This window comes from Martes martes (assembly GCF_963455335.1).
Source record: "Martes martes genome assembly, chromosome: 5".
NCBI lineage: Eukaryota > Metazoa > Chordata > Mammalia > Carnivora > Mustelidae > Martes > Martes martes.
Genome location: NC_137892.1, coordinates 47,074,594 through 47,093,934, shown reverse-complemented (window position 1 = coordinate 47,093,934; position 19,341 = coordinate 47,074,594). Strand labels below are relative to the sequence as shown.

General features: G+C 42.4%; 1 protein-coding gene across 15 annotated transcripts in view; it reads left to right on the top strand.

The window, feature by feature from the left end:
- Nucleotides 1-19,341, top strand: part of CAST (calpastatin) — a 121,738-nt gene that overhangs the window by 53,863 nt on the left and 48,534 nt on the right. For 10 of the 15 annotated variants that reach the window (XM_080804845.1, XM_080804841.1, XM_080804840.1 and 7 more), the window contains one exon: nt 14,970-15,029. In XM_080804845.1, the coding sequence (XP_080660971.1) occupies nt 14,970-15,029 (60 nt within the window). Of the gene's footprint in view, nt 1-14,969; nt 15,030-19,214; nt 19,281-19,341 lie in introns of all 15 variants that reach the window. The other 5 variants (XM_080804832.1, XM_080804839.1, XM_080804843.1 and 2 more) reach the window with 1 other exon arrangement.

Sequence of the window (19,341 nt, the reverse complement as noted above, 5' to 3'; positions counted from 1 at the left end):
TATCCAGTATTTCTTCTGGGCCTCTTCCATCAGAATTTGGACTAATATTTTTAGGCAGGCACAATGTATTTTAAATGTTTGAAAGCATTTAGGTGGGGAATGTATGTTCTACTTGGTCACAAAGCCCATTACACTCTCTTCCTACTGACTAGACAGACTCCTTGACATCACCCAACACATATTTTTGTTTGAATTTTAGACCCCAGTCTACAAAGGTAGACAAATACTGTTTTCTAAAAATTCACTTAGTCATTTGAAAATTGGATCCTTTTAATATGTATGTTTAAGTATGTGTGTGTGTGTGTGTGTGTGTGTGTGTGTGTGTGTATACAAAAAAATATATGTATATCTACTTACAGCCGAGCTGCATACGGGATGTGTGCAGCATTAGGAGTTTTCCTGTTGGTCCAGAAGACCTGCCTGTAGCAGTATGGGGATTGGTGATGTCTGCTGCAAACTCTTGTCTTAGAGAGGAAGGTGATGTAGGCATCATCCCAAGGATCAAGTTGCCCTGGGTTTTAGAATACATGGATTGGAGAGGACAGGTATCCTTGAGGTATCGTAGGGCTGTCTTTTTAGGGAACGTCTAAGCTCCTCATTAACTTGGGCTGGCATTATCAATACCAAAAATCTTCTTTTAAGAACTGCTTGGGAAATATTTTTGCAAAATAATTTTGTGAACCTATCCTAGTATCGTACGTAGTCTGTTTTGCTCCTTCTGACCCGATGAAAGTACAAAGGGACAAAGTTTGCCACCAGGAAAAATGCCAGTGGATTATAGGTGGTAGAAAACAGTTGGTTATTTCTCTGACCTAATGTAAGTTCATCTTGCTTTAAACTATTTAAAGCAGTGATTCTCTCAATATCAAGGAGTTTCTGAATCCGCTGAGAGGCTTACAGCTTTTCAGTCTACAGGCCTTCTTCCCTCTTCCTCCCACCCTTTCCCTTTCACAGGCTTCTGAGTGTTCAGTGTCTCCTATCCCCCCACCCCAGCACTGCCTGGAAACACTGAGCTAAGGTGTTAAAGCTTGGCAAGTTACATTACCCAGTGGTCTGACATAACTTTGATTGTCAGCAAACATTATGCACATTTTTAGTACAAAATGTTTAAATTATTGCACATTCTTGTTTATTTTGCATAACGTTTGAATAGTTCAAATTAGTGATTGTTTTTCCTTAGCAGTGTTATAAAACTAAATTATCACTATGGTGAGTGCTATGAATTGTGTAAGACTGATGAATCACAGACTTGTGCCCCTGAAACAAATAATACATTATACGTTAATTTAAAAAAAAGTAAATGTAAATTTACCATGTGATCCAATAATTCCACTCCTAGGTGGAAAAGAAATGAAATACTATGTCTGCACAAAGACTTTAAAACAAAAAACAAAACAAAACAAACCCCTAAATTATCATCCATATGATACCTTACTGTAAACTTGACTTTTATATCAGTCAGTCAAGTAATTAATCATTGTATGGGATTTTAGCTATAAAGTGTCTATGTCACTAAGAAACATTGTACCCCTTTGCAGAATATTCAGAGATCCAAAAGGGAAGGTTAACTTCTTTTGGCTGTTGAGTTTGAGGCTTCTGTTGCCTTCAAGAACCTTTTAATTATTGCAGTGATTGGTACTGAATTATTCTCAAATAATGTTCTTGTGGTGAGACAGGGTTCCTAGCCTCACAAATAAGAATTACTTCCTTCTTTTGTCCTTCTGACAGTCATATTTGTACACTTCTTCAGATATTTCCAAAGATTGAATGTGATGAACAGTGATGTACATATTTGCAATTAAAATCTTTGCACAATACCCCAATTGATTTCCAACTGAACTGGTGATAAACCGCATCTTCTCTGTGTATGTATAACTTCTCCACATTCTCCTATAGGTGAGCAAACTGAAGGCTTTTTTGCTATTCAAAGTGGAGGGACAGTCAATGGGAAATAAATAAAAGCTTAACAAAGAACATTCTAGCTAGTGCTGATAATCTGAAAATAATTCTAGAATGATCTGGGGGAGGGATTAGGTCCAGTAGCATGTATGTATCTTGAGGATCCATATATTTAAAAATAAACAGAAAGAGAAAGAAACCAACCATTTATTAATTTATCAAACACCTACTGTGCTAAGTAACTTACATAGGGTTTCATTTCATCCTCTAAGAGTTACAAATTTTGTGGGGCACCTTGCTGTCCCAGTCGGAAGACCACGTGACTCTTGATTTGGGATCATGAGTTTGAGCCCCACATTGGGTATAGAGATTACTAAAAAGAATAAACTTAAAAAAATTTTAAAGAGTTGCTGCATATTTTGCAACTAGGTAAGAGGGTATGAGGACATATTTATAAATGAGAAGACTAAGGCTCAGAGAGATTGCTATCTGGGTCACACAGATAGCAAGGTTTTAGTTGATTCTAATGTTCTTTTCAATAGGCTGGTCTTATAAAATCTTCCTGTCAGTAGTTTATACCTAGGTAGTTTAAATAACTGAGAGATGAATGTGTATCTAAATTCAAAAAAGCGCTAGAAATCGATATTGTGTTCTCTATTGTTATACTCAATATCTTAATACGGTTGGAATTCTCTGATGGCTGAGGTTTCCTGCTTGTGTGAAAGAGAGTATTGTACACTGGAATTAAAAAATAATAGTTTTGTTGACAGAGTTTCTTTAGACGTTTAAGTAGGCAACAGAGAAGGGATAACAGCCATTTTTGAATACGAAATTTTTAAATTGCAGATTAGTACATAACTGAGAAGTCCCTTATCATGTAGGAAATACAGAACTTTTTACTTAGGCAAGCAGCAATGTTCATCAACTCAAATGATCAATTTACATCAGTTTCAAAAGAATCTTACTTTAAAATCCATTCTTGTATTTCATGGAATTTTTTTCCTAGGGCAGAGTGGGGAAATGCAGTGAAAGGCACTGTTATTATTATTCCTGTTTTATAGACAAGGCAACTGAGTGCAGAGCAGTTAAGGAATTTGCTCAAATTCACATGACTGGTAGCAGAGTTGGCATTCAAACTCAGGAGTCTGCCTACAGAGCCATTCTCCTAACCACTAAATAACACTACCTCTTTAATATTGGAAAAGATTAAACTTGCCGTCTAGAGACATTTGTGAGTTTGTTTTGCTTATACGGTTTCTGGAATGACATTTGTTGTCATGTTGCATTTTCATTTTGGTTATTTGAAAATCAGCTAGGACAAGGCAACTTTGTTACAATTCTTATTTTTAAGGCTTCTTATTAAGAACATGCATCAGTGGGAAGCTCGATGGTCCATGACAGGCCCATATCTCAGTTCCCACATGACTGGGTCTTCATAAACTCCCTCGCGATTCCTGTTGGAGTCTGTCATCCTTGTAGAGATTGAGGTTGGAAGTTGGTTTTATAGCACAAGGACTTAGCAAAAGTTCTCATGTCCCCTCATTCTCCACTAGGTCTACAGCAAAGGAATGAATTTGAAAACCCAATGGAAGCCAAGCTGAAAGGCTCTGAGACAGTTGTTCAGCAGAGCTTAGAATATTTTTTTATATATATTAATCATCCCATCAGTAATCATATATGCATTAATGAGCACATAATCTTTTAGGATTTGTAAAAATCTGTGCTCCTACTACCAAGATTCCTGTTCCCATATTGCCTAGAATGTAGATCTAGAACATAGATCGAATCCACAGAAAATTTCATAACGTCAAATAATAGTACCCTTTTTTCCTTAAGAAAGGTAAATAACATTTGTGCTTAACTTCTCAAGGCAGTGGTCACCACAGAACGTGCTTCTACCATGATGAGACCGAAGAAGGAGAAACTTTTGAGGCTGTTGGTATTAACATAACTTTTAAAAATCACTGATTTGAATTGATTTACCTTGTGCTAAGAGCCAAGCACTTTCTAAACATGCCCTCATTTAACCCTTACCGTTTTCATACCCGTTTAACAAATTAAAAACTCATGTTTGGAAAAGTTGAGCAGCTTGCCAAAGTTCCACAGCTGGAATTAGACCCCAGGTGTGTGGGACTCCAGAGGCTAAATGCCCCTATTTCCCATTTGAACATCTCTCACTGGGTACAGTATTTAATAAGCTTCAGGTCATTACAGCATAGACTATCAGAGTTGCTGAAGTACAGAATTCTCAAGCCTGACAGCTTACTGATGAGGAAACTGTGTTCCACAGGGGTTAAAACTCAAGGTCACACAGCTTGTCAAGAGCAGTCAGTCCTCCTCACTGTTTACTACAGATCTTTTATTACGCTGAAATTGCTTGACTCACGGTTTTGTGAAAATCCTGCCCAGGCAACCTTTCCTAGGGTGGGATAAGAAGAAGAAAATGGGGGGCGCCTGGGTGGCTCAGTGGGTTAAAGCCTCTGCCTTCAGCTCAGGTCGTGATCTCAGGGTCCTGGGATCCAGCATCACATGGGGCTCCCTGCTCAGCAGGGAGCCTGCTTCCCGACCCCCGCCCCACCTGCCTCTCTGCCTACTTATGATCTCTCTTTCTCTCTCTCTGTCAAATAAATAAATAAAATCTTAAAAAAAAAAACAAAGAAGAAGAAACTGGGCTGTCTTTCCCAGGTCTAACCTCTCTGCTTTATCTTGGGCAAAGTCAGACACAGTTGGAATTATTTCATGCATCAAGAAAAGCAGCCAGGATCCCTAGAAGCATGAACACATCTTCAGATAAAAAGCTACCTTTCTACTACTTTTCGATGACTGAACAGGACCCTGTGGTTTGCCCTTTCCTTTGCTCACAAAATAATTATCATTCCAAAAAACAAAACAAAACAAAAAACACTGGAAAACTGGAGTGTGCAAAGGAGTAAAAATTGCCTTATACCCAAAGTTCAACTTCGTGCATTTTGTGGATTTTTTTTCCAGCCGCTTGGGGTGGCCCAGTGTCAGAGCTTATATTCAGACGCTCACAGGGTGTGGCCAAAACTTCTGTAATCTCTGGCGTGGATTTAGCTCAGGGATGAGGCCTGGCTGTTGCGGTTGCCGGGCAACGTGTGGATGTTTATTTTGAGGTTTGCCCACATGTTGCATCAGAGTCCAACACTTTGTGTGCTCTCCACTTCCCAGAGCAAGAGGAGCTGAGACTTCTATTTTTATCTTAAGTGTATGTGTCCCTTTTAATATATTTCGCGAACCTTGGGATGGAATCCTCCTGTCTCCCGCAGGTGGTGTTCAGACTGCCTCCTTTCACAGTACTTCCCTTCATTTTGCCTGCTGCGTTTAGGACTGAGTATCTCTTCCCAACTCTGAGTCTTGCTCAAGCTGTTTTGCTTCCCTGGAATGACTGTCCTGTCTCAGCCTCTTTCTCTCCTTTTTTTTTAAATTTTTTATTTTTTTAAAGATTTTATTCATTTATTTGACAGAGATCACAAGTAGGCAGAGAGGCAGGCAGGGAGAGAGGAAAGGAAGCAGGCTCCCCGCCGAGCAGAGAGCTCAATGGGGGGCTCCATCCCAGGACACTGGGATGGTGACCTGAGCCGAAGGCAGAGGCTTTAACCCACTGAGCCACCCAGGCACCCCACTCTCTCTCTCTTTTTTTTAAATCCAAATATTGTAATTTTTGGAGAAAGGGGAGTCCACTCATTATAGCAAAGTTCATGGGCATCACTGTCGTATCCCTACTCAAATCCAAGCCCTGCTACTTCTTAACTGTGAAATCTTTGATAAGTTAGTTACCTAACTTCTCTGAACCTTAGTTTTCTCATTTATAAAATGCAGATAATAATGGTTACCTCCTAGGACTTCTTGAAGATACGCTGAAATCAGATACGGAAAGCACCTGTCGCCCTTTCTGGCACATGGGAGATTCTGTGGTCCCTGCTTCCCTGTTGATGACACCACAGTAAATAAGAGTTTCATTCTCTTCTGTGAAGGCTTTCCTAACCGTCTTCCAACACCCGTCTCAGAAGTGCTCTCCCTCTTCTCATCTCTTGTAATATCACGTACTTAAGATCCTATCGCAGTGAACCTTATTATCTCCGTTTATGTCAATGCTGGAGTGTAAGTTGATGTCTTAAGTAGGTCTTCTGGCACAAAGTAGATCTGCCTGTTCACCCCCAAAGAGGGCTCCACTTCATTCCTAGATGAGTCATTGTTTACCTGTCATTGGAATCATGTTTTGTGAAATGATTAAACAGTCTTTGTTAGTTGACTGCATTGGAGGCCTCCTTAAGAACATCATTATTATGCTAAGTAATTAAAGGCTTTGGAAGAATGTATGTCATGGTGTGACAGCATGCAAACAGTAGACAAACTTAAACCTCAGAATATTCACTTCCTAAAGCGAATAATTGGTTGTTACAGAAAGAAAAACGTAAACCTGCATCCATGAATGGTGTCTTTGAAGAATGTCCGTGTTTTCTCAGAAAGCCCCTCTTCTGCCCTTTGTTTGCTCCAGGTGTTGTGCAGGAAGTGGCTCAGGGATGTTTTCGTGTCTGTGCTTTTTATTTATTTTATTTTTTAAAGATTTTATTTATTTGACACAGAGAAAGAGCGAGAGTACAAGTAGGCAAAATGGCAGACATAGGGAGAGGGGGAAGCAGGTTCCCTGCTGAGCAGAGAGCCCGAAGCGGGGCTCGAAGCGGGGCTCGAAGCGGGGCTCGAAGCGGGGCTCGATGCGGGGCTCAATGTGGGGCTCGATCCCAGGACCCTGAGATTATGACCTGAGCTGAAGACAGAGGCTTAGCCCACTGAGCCACCCAGGAACCCCTCTATATGTGGCTTTTTTTTTTTTAAGATTTTATTTATTTATTTGACAGACAGTTCACAAGTAGGCAGAGAAGCAGGCAGAGAGGAGGAAGCAGGCTCCCTGCTGAGCAGAGAGCCCGATGTGGGACTCGATCCCAGGACCCTGGGATCATGACTTGAGCCGAAGGCAGAGGCTTTAACCCACTGAGCCACCCAGGCGCCCCTATATGTGCTTTTTAAACTTGTGCAACTCCCTTTGGAAAACAGTGGCGATGGAAATGACTAGCTGTTTAAATTATGTTTTTCTAATCAGTTTTCTGAGTTGTGCTTTGAATAAAATTTCTTTTTTTTTTTTTTTTTTGAATAAAATTTCTTATGATTGAGAAAAACTTACGTAAGATTGCTTTTGAGCCATCAGATAATACTCGCTCTGGGGATGTGCGGCAACTGAGACAGGCATGGCTCTTGACCTCGTGGAGTTCACATTCAGGTCTGTCTTACAAGTTCTGTGAGGAAAGAATTTCCTTATTAAAAAAAATCCATCATTGTCTTTGTTTTGTTATTTTGAGATGTGTTATTAAATAAGCTTATTGTGTCTGGTTCACTAACACATGATTTGGTTTTCTCAAGTGCATCTAGCAGAAGCAGTTTTAAAAGTTAAAAATCATTTAATTTAGAAAATGTTTAGTATCTATGTTGTGTTTTGTCCAAATTGCCCTAATATTTGGTGTCTAACTTGACCCTCACAATAACTCTGTAGGGTGCATGGTATTCCCATATGGGAAACCAGATGCTTAGGTTTAGTGGGCTTGCTTGTGGAATCAGGACCACTGAGAAGCCAGAAGACTAAAACTTAAGTTTTCCAATGTATTAACTATGTTCCTGATTCTAGCTTTAAAAAAAAAAAAAAGAGGTTATTAAACAATATCTTTTGGGCTCCAGGGTGGCTTAGTCAGCTGTGTCCTGCTCTTGATTTTGACTCAGTTCATGACCTAAGGGTCCTGAGATTGAGCCTCCTGTTGGGCTCAGCAGAGAATTGGCTTGAGATTCTTCCCTTCTGCTCCTCCCCGGCTCATGCTTAAGCTCACTCTCTTTCTCTCAAGTAAGTCTTTGAAAACAAAACCTATATCTTTGTTCAAATGAGACTTTAATTGATGAGTAGAAAACAGAAACAAAGATTGGAATCAACCGTGATTTTTTTTTTCAAGTTGTATTTAAGTAATCTCTACCTCCAATGTGGGGCTCGAACTCATAACCTGAGATCAAGAGTTGCATGGTCTTCTGACTGAGCCAGCCAGGTGCCCCTCAACAGTGATTTTTTAGCTCCTCTCTGCTACTATGTACTCAGCACTGTGGTAGACACTGTGGGGAGCAGAAATGACCACTGTCTTATGATTATCTTGTAACTTCACTGATAACAAGTGACATATGCTTATAAATGAGCTCAGGAACCTCCTCTAACACAGCATGTTACATGTCACAGCGTCCAAGTGAGAAGTACAAACATGTATAGAGGTTGAGAAAGTAATATGAGCTAAAGCAGATTCATGTGTTGTATCTTGAGCTCAGTCTTTGAGGGTATGGACGGGTGGGGTCAAGCAGGGAAAAGCCTTCCTAGGCAGTGGCGATAGCAAGATGAGAGGCCCAGAGAAGGAAGGGGGCATGATGGTGGTAGTAATACTAACTAGCGTTTGCCCATTGCTTACCACTTGCCAAACAATGTTCTTATCGGTTCATGTACATTAACTTACTTATTCTTAACCCATATGGGGTGAGAATTATTACTATTCCCCTATCACAGATGAGGACACTGAGGCACAGTAACTTACTTGAGGTTGCACATGAATTCACAGTCAGCCGAAATTCCACCAGACGTTCTTGACCCCAGAGCCCCCCTCACACTCGTAAGCAGGGAGGCAGGGAGGACACTGTCCTAGCTGGAGGAAAGGCATGGCATGGGTCTCAGTGAGAGAACTAGTGGAGTACGCAGGCCAAATTATGAGTCTGAAGTTCAGGTCAAAGACATTGGACTTTATCTAGGATATAGTGCGAAACTGTTGAGAGCCTCCCATTTCATCACCGTGAGAGTATGGTACACGTTTTCTTCAGGTAAAGTCGGCAGCCACAGAAAGAGATGGAAGCTAGAGAATGGGGTAGGTCAGGGGGTAGGAGAACAAGGAATGGAAACTATTAGAGGGCCTTGATGGAATCCGGGTGTGGGAGGTATGTGACCAGAGCAGGCGTGTGGGTGGTGGTAGAAGTGACAAGGATGGAACGGTGATGAGGACGGGAAGCAGCCCTGGGCCTGACCCCAGGTGATTCGGGGCCAGATGCCTTCCCTGCATTATGTCATGTGGCCCTTACAGCAACACCAGACGCAGGTGGTTTTACTCCCATTTTACAGCGGCGGGAATGGAGGCCACAGGAGGTTAATGTGGATTATTAAGTGCTGGAGCAGGGAGTTAAACGCGCACCTGTCTCTCTCAATGTCCTCATTTTCGGGCTAAATAATGTAGTCTGGTGATAAAGTAGGGCTGCCTGAAAGGAATAGAAAATTGTTCTATGAGTGGTAAAGTCCTGGGAAGAATCTACTTTCTGAGGGAGCAACAGTGTGAGAGAAGGCAGAGGGCCCGTGACTGAGGTTGAAATAGAAGAATGGAGCAATCAGAAGGGGCTTCCAGAAGAAAGCGGGTTCAGAGAGTGAGAGAGAGAGCACGGAGTTGCTCAGGCACAGCAACCACGAGGGAGAGGGTGGTCAAGGATTGAAAAGGGAACCATGGACGGGTCAGCCGGTGGAAGAGGCATGTGCGGACATGTGGCAGGTGTTCTAGGAAGGCTCCATAGCAGAGGCGGCCGGATGTGGGAAGGGTGATTCCTGCCGCGGTGGGAGGACCTGGGGATGGTGCCTGTGAGGGGCGGGGACAGGAAGATGGGTTGGGCTCAGGAGCACTCGCTGACTCATCTGGCCGGCTGGCTGGCTGTCCCACGCCAGCCTGGGCTGGGAAGAGAGCAAGGTGAGGTCGAAGGACGGGAGGGAAGGTAAGGCGGACTCCCTCCCTCAAGCCAGCTGGCAGCGCTGGCAGAGAACTGAAAGACTTCCGGCACCCCTAGGCAAGGGAGGGGACTGTTTTTGTGGTAGGTAGCTGAGGAGCTGAGGAAGTAATTTTTTTCCGTCAGCCAGGTTTAATGGCAGCAGAATGGATGAGCAAATCCTCGAGGACCCAGACCCTCCTAAGAGATCCCTTAACTGGCCCAGTCGGGCCCATTCAGCAGGGCGTGTGGGTGAGCTCAAAACCCTCTGTGGTCACATCCAGCACCACACGATGGTTGAGCTCGGTCCTCACTAGACACCGTCAGAGTCAAGGAAAAGCCATGGACAGAACGGTGCCATGGGTAAGAGCGGAGTCCACCGATGAGTGTACCCAACATCTGTTCTTCCCAAGGGGCGCCCTCTAAGGGAGGAGCAGTTCCTGCGGCAGTGACGCGGTTGCCTGACTGTCGAAGGTGCTGGAACGGACGCGGAAGATGCCCATGGGGACTGCTCGCAGTGGTTGTAATGCCGGAGGCTCTGATGCTGGGGCTGGGAGCTAGCGAGATACACTTGAGAGGAAGGGTATCTAGGGCGGGGTAGTTTGCGAAGAGAAACATACCAACCAGCAGCACGTGTGTGAATGAAATAGAAAGGGAGCCATGAGGGAGGTGTGCTCTGAGAAGGGGCTGGCGGGCTGGCTGGCACTGCTGTTCTGCGTTGGGAGCTAGGGAGGGATTGGAGCATGAGGTCTTTAGAGGCAAGAGAAAGGATTCCTGTATGATGCAGTGGGCGGCAGGTGTCCCCACTGGTTCTAATTTGGATGTGGGTGCGAGCACCATGCAGGAAGATTAATCTGTCCGGAATGGCTAAGAGAGCCGAAAGGCTGGACTTCACGAGACTTTTGCAAAATGTATGTGAAAAAAAGGGAAGCAGTTTCTTTTTTGTTTGGTTGATTAAAGTTTTTATTTAAATTCCGGTTAATTAATACATAGTGTAATTTTGGTTTCAGGAGTAGAATTTAGTGATTCATCATTTAAATGTAACAGGTGGTGCTCATCACAAGTGCTCTCCTTAAAACCTGTCACCTGCTTAACCCATCCCCCCCCAGCTCCCCTCTAGGAACCCTCCGTTCTCTGTAGTTAGGAGTCTGTTTTATGGTTTGCCTTTTTCTTTTTCCTTTTTTTTGGCCCCTTATAGTCATACATTTCCCTTCTTAAATTCTGCATATGGGTGAAATCATGTCTTTCTCTGACTTAGTTCTCTTGTGGATACCTCTAGTTGCATCTACATCATTGCAAATGGCAAGGTTTCATTCTTTTGATGGCTGAGTAATATTCCATTGTGTATATATACCACATCTTTATCCATTCATCAGTTGATGGACATTTGGAAGGAAAGGCGTTTCTATTTTCCGAGGGTCTTAAAAGCATACCATCTTCTCCTCCTATCTGTAATCGTTTACTGGAGTAAATGTCCAAATCTCTCACTGTCACACCTAAACAGATTTAAAGAGATTGTGTTGAGTAATGTCATATTGATTAAGCACAGGATGAAATATTCTTTTCTAGGTTGCATTTGCTCTCTCTTAACAGCATTGGTCTATTTTAATGCTACTTGACAATACAGGAAGATTGTTTGAGGTGGGCCTGAGGCTTAGAACTCAAATGATTGTTTTGTTCCATGGGATTCTTTTCCAGCTTCTGTTAGAGCACTTCATTTGTAACCTAAAGCTGCTGCGGGTTGTCTTTCCGGACTCTGAACTCTTTGGAGGCAGAGCTGGTGTCTTCTTCATTGCATATACTCAGCTCCCAGCTCATTGCTTTTAAAATAGCAATTGTCGAGTGGGTGGGTAGAGTCTGATTATAATGTATTTTTTCTCTGTTCTTTGTTACCCTGATAGCTACTTTGATTTGAGTTTGTAATTGACTAATAACACTCTGGATGTGAAGAGAGTTGCTTGGGTCATTGGGGAGGGAGACACTGTTATAGCCGCACTTCACTCTCATGGACAACACTAATCCTACAGAAATATTTTGGTATGTGTCAGCACTGATGGTTGTGCTTTAAAATTGCCCCTTGATATTAACCAGACTGCCTATGCGGTGGGTCCTACAGCAGAGAATCAGTGAGGTGGAGGTCAGGTGGCCTAGGTCCCAGTCCAGGCACACCCGGCTCAGGGCATTCCCCGCCCCGTCTCCCCCTTTTCCCCCAACCCCCAGCCTTTGCCTGGGTGATGTGATGCCCCCTCATCCTTTAATCTCCACATCACGTCCTCAGCATCACCTGTCCCGACTGTGTCATGAACTAACTCTGGTTGCCAGGTCTCTGTTTGCATGGGCGTCTATGATTTTCCTTTATAGCGCTTACCATGAGTAATCATTGCAGTGATTATTCTATGAATGGCCTCTCTGATGAGGCTGGAAGTTCCACAATGGCGGGAACATGTCTAGCAATTTCACCACTGTGTTACTGTCCCCTGACGTGGTACCTGGCACAGACCGTGTGCTGGATAAGTAAATACTTGTGGAGCCGGTGAACTGTGGAAAATTTGACAGGGCACTTAACCTCCATGAGATAGCACTCTCTCCAGCTGTTTAAAAACCTATCAAAGGTTTATCTTGTAAAGTTCTTCCATTCAAAGCTTTGTGGATAGACTTCAAAAAATTTTAACAGTTATTCACACCAATGTTTAGATAGTCAAATAGTACAGAAGATTTAAAATGAAAATATATTCAATCCCTCACTAGAGATAACAAATATTAAAAATGCATTGTCTTTATAAATAGAATAAAATAGAACACGCCATGGTTCGCCGGGAATTGAATGGGTTCACAATAGGGTGGGATTATGTTCCTTACTTTCCGATCCCATGAAGTAGCTTTCCTATTTCAGTTCAAAGCATTTAGTGGCTTTGTGATGGGCTAGAACTTCCATGGTGGGATCTATGCTGAGAACAGGTGTGGCCAAGGCCTTCGGCTGCATTCCCATGATTACCTCTCCACGCTTATTGATGGCTACCCATGTCGATATTACTATTCTCAGGTTGGGGGGCGGGGAGCTTTGAAAGTCTTTAGGCTTTGAGGATCACATCTAGCTGTTGCTTAATAAAGTAGTAAGGCAAATTGGAAACTCCAAGACTATGTGACTTCAGGAATGTTTTAATAAACCTAGAGGTTTAGAAATAATGTTTACCTAAAGATTTGCAGATTAAATGCACTTTTTAAAAATATTTATTTATTTTAGGGGGGGAGGGGCAGAGGGAGAGAATCTCAAGCAGACTCCCTGCTGAGCTCAGAGCCTGACCCCCGCCCCCAGGTGAGGGGAGGTGCTGATCTCACCACCCATGAAATCATGACCCTGAGATCATGACCTGAGCTGAAAGCAAGAGTCAGATGCATAACCAACTGAGCCACCCAGGTGCCCCTAAAAAGCACCTTTATGTAGACTGTTTGGTCTTTGTTTTTATATGATTGAAGGAAATCATTGAAGGAACGGGCTGTGGCAAATGGGTATGTTAATTCTCACAAATAAAAACATCTCAAGGAAAAATGAATACCCATATATTTGTCCATTAATTTGATGGGAAAATTCACCTTGGTACATCTCGCTCTTTATCTCAAAGAGAATGTGAGACAGACAGCTCCATGCCTGCTACAGTGACCAGGTTTGGTATATTTTGGAGTGAGGGGGTGCCCACTTGGTGCCTAAGGGTGCTCAGGAATAAAGTTCATATGGTTTGTTTGAAATATCAATATACTGGGGCACCTGGGTGGCTCAGTTGGGTGTCTGCCTTTGGCTGGGGTCATGATCCCAGAGTCCTGGGATTGAACCTCACATTGGAAGCCTGCTTCTCCCTCTCCTCCTTGCTCATGCTCTCTCTCTCTGTCTCTGTTGCTATATGTCTCTCTCTCAAATAAAGTCTTAGAAAAAAAATCAGTATAATAAAACTTTGGGCTTTTCATCTGTAAATTGGTGTAATTTACTAATAGCACCACCATGTTCTACATTCAGTAGATCTGTGGGGAAGGTGATTTTGTTCCTGGGCCAGGACCTACAGTAGGTCCATACAGTCACCTGAGCAGGTGGTCTCAGGGATCTAGGGGACCAGCCGGGTTGGGCTTATCCTGTCCAGGGACTGAGCTTCTGAAATGGCTGTGGGCCAGACTTCAGAGACAGGCTCTGGGTATTACTGGCAGGTCCGCAGCTGTTTACTGACAGCCGGTTACTTAAGAAGGCAACTTCTGCCAGATGGAATCCCTAAGCTCTAAAACCTAACAGACTCAAATATTAAGGAGGTTTAAATGAGCCCAGGCTGGAATTCCCCAAAGGTAGTGATGGATTTATTATTAACCAGGGTAATGCAAGTTGCTGGCTAGGATGGTATTCCGTACCATGCAAGTGCCCATATGCATATCCTGCTGCTCGGGTGATTAGATTGCAGGGACTAGTTCCACCGTCCCCTTGCACACTAGGAATGGTGTATCATGAAACTTCAATTACTGTTCATCCCCTCTTGCCCTCCAGGAGGAGCCTGCATGAGATCCATAATATAGCAGCATCCCCCTTTGCAACGCCCTCCCACTTTCTCCTCCTTACGTGACACTGAAAGGACAATTGTGATTCTCTTCAGTCTGTTTTCCAGCCCTACATCCTGTTCTTCTGTCTTGTATAATATCTTAGGAATAATGCATTAGTAATTTAAGAAGCACCTACAAATATGCCAGACATTTTATTATCTCAAATACTTAAAATCCTGCAAAAGAGATGTTATTGGCCTCATGTTATATAACTGGAAACTAAGGCTAAAAGTCACGGAGATAGTAATTGGCAGAGCTTGTGTTTGAACAAAATTTTGTCAAGTTTTCAAGTCTCTGTTCTTTCGGAAAGTAATACAATAATCAAAATATTTACTGAGCGTTTATGTACCAGGTAGTAAGAACCTTCCAAGATGGTTCTCTACTAAAGAAAAATTGAGAAAGGGGAAACTATAAAGATCAGAAAATGGCCCAAGATTATTTAATAAGTAGTACACTCAAAATTTGAACCCATCTGATCTGGTTATAAAGGCTTTTGCCCACGGGCAGTATTACCTACTGGACTTGTGTGGGAGTGGTCCTCTAGAAGAGGTAAAACCAAGGCAGAGTTAAGAACAAGTATGGTTAAGAGGAGCCAAAAGACAAAGTATTTGTAGGTGAACTAGAATCACACTTTCTGCTTCTTTACTTTCTAGGCATCAACTTCTTCCGCCTCCACCAGCAAGTCGTCCAGTATGAATCCCACGGAAGCCAAGGTATGAAGAGTCTTAGCGGGTATGCTGGGGTGAATGCCCTTAAGTGATTATTTTGTAAAGCAAAACACATGTAGGGGCGCCGGGTGGCTCAGTGGGTTAAAGCCTCTGCCTTCAGCTCGGGTCATGATCCCAGGGTCCTGGGATCAAGCCCGGCATCGGGCTCTCTGCTCAGCGGGGAGCCTGCTTCCTCCTCTCTCTCTATGCCTGCCTCTCTCTCTGTCAAATAAATAAATAAAAATCTTAAAAAAAAAAAACCCACATGTAGACTAACTGACAAATGAGTTCTGTGTCCTAACAAGCTTAAGTTACAGAAGGAAGCATTTTCTTCATGATTAGAGGGGTCTTTGGAAACTCACCTTGGCTTTTAATATTTGCTTCAAATGTCCTCTGTATGCTCCTGTGTTGTTTCAGAGTATCTAGAAAAGAGCAGTCATCCGGAGATTTTTTTTTTTTCTGGTCCTAGACTTGATGGAGTTGTTTAATTATAAGATGATCTAAGTGCATTTCTGTGGATCTAGTGAAGACTATGAATTCTTAACTTCTTAATAAGATGGTTTTGTTATTCTGACCATTTAAAATGAAATTTAAGAAAGAGAAAGTTTACACTAAGTTTACACTAAGTGACAAGTGACACATAGATGCTGTTATTTTGAATGCTTAAGTTTCTTTGTGAAATTTCAGTCATGTAGGACATCATCTTATTGATAAACCTTTGAGATCTATTTGAGATTTATTCTAAAAATTATTTCTTGGCATTTGAGAAGAAACAATAAAAGAATGTGATCCAGTGTCGTGGCCGCATAGAATAAACCTAGTTCTGAAGAGGAAGCTGCCTCAACCTTCCACCTTCATTAGCTTGTCTCGGGCTGTTTCTCGGGACTATTCTGGGGTGGAGAATTAAAGCAGGGATATTATCAAGATGCTCTCATCTAATTTTTATGAGCCATTATTCTTGGGTGTTTTTAAGAGCTAACCCAGCTCTGTCATTTAGTTGCCCTTGTTTAAAATCACTGACATGATTTTTCGGTCTTACTGCTTTGCTATCCTGGTAGGATCCTATGCCATAATTTGGTACTGGCACTGTACTTTCGTACTGTCGAGAGATCCTCTGGTCTCACATTGAACTGTTTTTAAAGGATATTGCCGATATCTTGAAATACACTATTCAATCTCTTCTGTTATCTAGCATTCATTTTGATTTAAAGTTTTTAGTCTAAAATTGTTATTTAGTATTTTACATGAATTTTTTTTGTTTTCAGAGTATACATGACCTGATCCTTAATTCATCTGTTCATTGTCACTACTTTCTTAGACCAAGTTTAATCTTAAAATATTTTTAAAAATCTGATCTCAGGGGCGCCTGGGTAGCTCAGTGGGTTAAGGCCTCTGCCTTCGGCTTGGGTCATGATCCCAGGGTTCTGGGATCGAGCCCCGCATCGGGCTCTCTGCTCATCGGGGAGCCTGCTTCCCTCTCTCTCTGCCTGCCTCTCTGCCTACTTGTGATCTCTGTCAAATAAATAAATAAAGTCTTAAAAAACAAAACCTGATCTCAGTCTTAAGACTATAGGAGAAGCATCAGCCAAAATCAAATTATCATTGACTCAGAATCCATGAAAAGTACAAAAAGGAGAGCCACAAATCTAGGATTTCCTCTTCATTATTGTAGTTCTCATTTGACGCATTGCTTGGCTCTGGTCCTTTGTCCCTGACTCTGCCCAAGGACCAAGGCTTATTTCAAGTGTGTCCTGTTGCCTAGAGCAGGTGTCCACAGACCCTTCAGCTCTTGCTAAGCATTAATCATGAGAACTCCTGGCAGTCCTGCAGAAGAGGGAGAAGAAAGTGGGAAGAAAGAGGGAGGGACAAAACTAAGTGTCTTGAGGATGAAGTATCACCAGCGGCCACCTCGGGACCACCTTTGACATCAGCTGTCTTTTTTGGGGTGGATTCACTCACACTGTTCTCGTAAACTAGATTCATGTGCTTCTGATGTATGGGTCATAACATTCACACTAGCCTTCTCTTGAAGATTTTTGTGAACTTGGACAGATTTCTTCAAATAGTTTCAGCTTTTAGAAAAAAGATATTAATTCAAGATAATAACTTATACCAAATCCTTGTCTTGTTCTACATCTTTCACATAAAAGCCTACCTACCTCTGAAAGGGGGGTGATATGTCTAGAACTAGGTTCTGTCCCTCTTGCCCTGGCGCATTAGAACTGGTGGTCACACTGTTGTGCTTAAGATGGAAGGTCTAGTCATTTCTACTCAGGGCATGATCCTTGCAAGACTAAATAGTGGGAGCCATGCAGCCCCATGGCCTGGTTTGGGATCTCCTTTCCCACCAGCCGCTGTGTTTGGAAACTCCTCTTTGCTCTGGTTTCCCTATTCGTACAGTTTGGATAATAGCACCTGTTTCACAAGGCTGTGTAAGGAAACAAACACGTAAGGGTATTCGATAGGGCCTGTCCCCCAGCAGGTGCCTAGCAGGAGCAGGACTGGGGCAGGAGCAGGAGCTAGTCCCGGGGAGACAATGCAGCACAGTGACTGTGCCCACAAAAGCCGAGCTCCTCCCTGGTAGTCCGTGGGGAATTATGTCACTTCTTTTGGCCTCATTTTCTCATCCACAAAGTGGGTAGATAATGTTGATGATGATGATGATGGTGATGATACTCATCTCATAGAATTCTTACAAGGACTGAGTGAGTTGGCACATGTGAAGTTTAGAACAATCCCTGATACTAAGAGGTAATCAATAAACATTGGTTATCATTGTCATCACTATTATGTTAAGCCCCACCACCTGCAGCAAAAATAAATTTAGGTAATGTATTAGCGACTCCTAGCAAAAACATGCCTTATTATAAGTTGCTTGCATGTGTGAGTGTGAATTTGTAATTGTTTTTGTAGAGTTCTTCCATGCAAAATCTTGACTACCAAATTACATAGTAGAACCTATTGATAGATCCAAGCCACTGCAATACCAGCTGGCTTATTTTCCTTCTTAATCATTTAATAAATTGCATTTGCATAAAATCAGAAAGCATAGTAGCAGATACAGAAACTAATTAATAAAGATCCGGTTTGAAAGGATCGAAAATTTAAAATTTCTTTGAAAAGGTTTCTGTGACTGTGAACTTTGTTTCCCCTTCCCAAAACAATACATGTGTCGGTATAATGAGGGTCCATTATGGGAGGAACGTTTGTCTCTTCATGGCTGAAGCACATGGCATGGTAAATTAAGAAGCTATTTGGTGATTTTTTTTTTTTTAGATAATAGAATTAAAAATAGGAGTTCATGTTAATACCACCAAATAGATAAAAGGGAATGAAATGGTGGGAAGTATTGGGTCTAATTTTTAATCTTTTACTCTGAAAAGTTCAAAAATGTTTAATCCAGTTTTCATATCTTGCCTGTACCGAGAAATCATGTATGTACTTAAGGAATTGTATTTTTTTATATAGATGACCTTTGGTTGGGTAAAACTGTGTGAAATACTCCAGTAGAGGGCCCAAGTCACAGCCAGCTCTTTTTTTCTCCCCCCCCTCAGTAGAGAGCAAGTGCAAGCTGGGGGATGGGCATTGGGAAAGGCAGAAAAAGAATCTCTAGCAGGTTCCATGCTCATCGCAGAGCCTGGTGCAGGGCTCGATCCCAGGACCCTGAGCTCATGACCTGAGTTGAAATCAAGTGTCCGAAGCTTAACTGACTAAGCCGCTAAACCAGCTCTTCTGAAGCAGTCCCAGAAATTTAGATTATATTGTGCAATAAAAACCAATGCACTAGTCATGGAATTGCAATACCCCGTGGACAAAATTTCAGAAAACTTTCGACAGCACTTGTGACTGTTGATTTGTTTGTAACCAAATGTTAGAGATACAGTTGGAAAAAAATGGCCCAAGCAGCCTATACACAGAGAAGGTGAAGGAAAGGGGTCAGAAGTTAGTTTTACTAAGGGCAATCTTGCAGATTCTTACCACGGAAATAAAGTAAATCCCAACTACAGTATTTGCTGGAGCCTTTAAAATTTCTGTGTGTGCAACTTCCCGGGGGTACATGCATGGGCACGGCGGAGATGCTGTAGCTGAGTGAAAGGGGACTTGAGAGAAACATACAGCCCAATGATACATGTGACCTATTCGATGGTCTGATAAAATAAAATCACACTTGGGGCTGTGCTCTTGTATTAGGCTATTCCAGTCAGCAAACAGACGGAACGACAGCATTCTCCTGACAAGAAAAGACACAGAAAACAGGTGATGTGGTTCACAGTACTAGGGGACATGTCTGTTTGCTAATGGCCACTTCAGCGGCTCA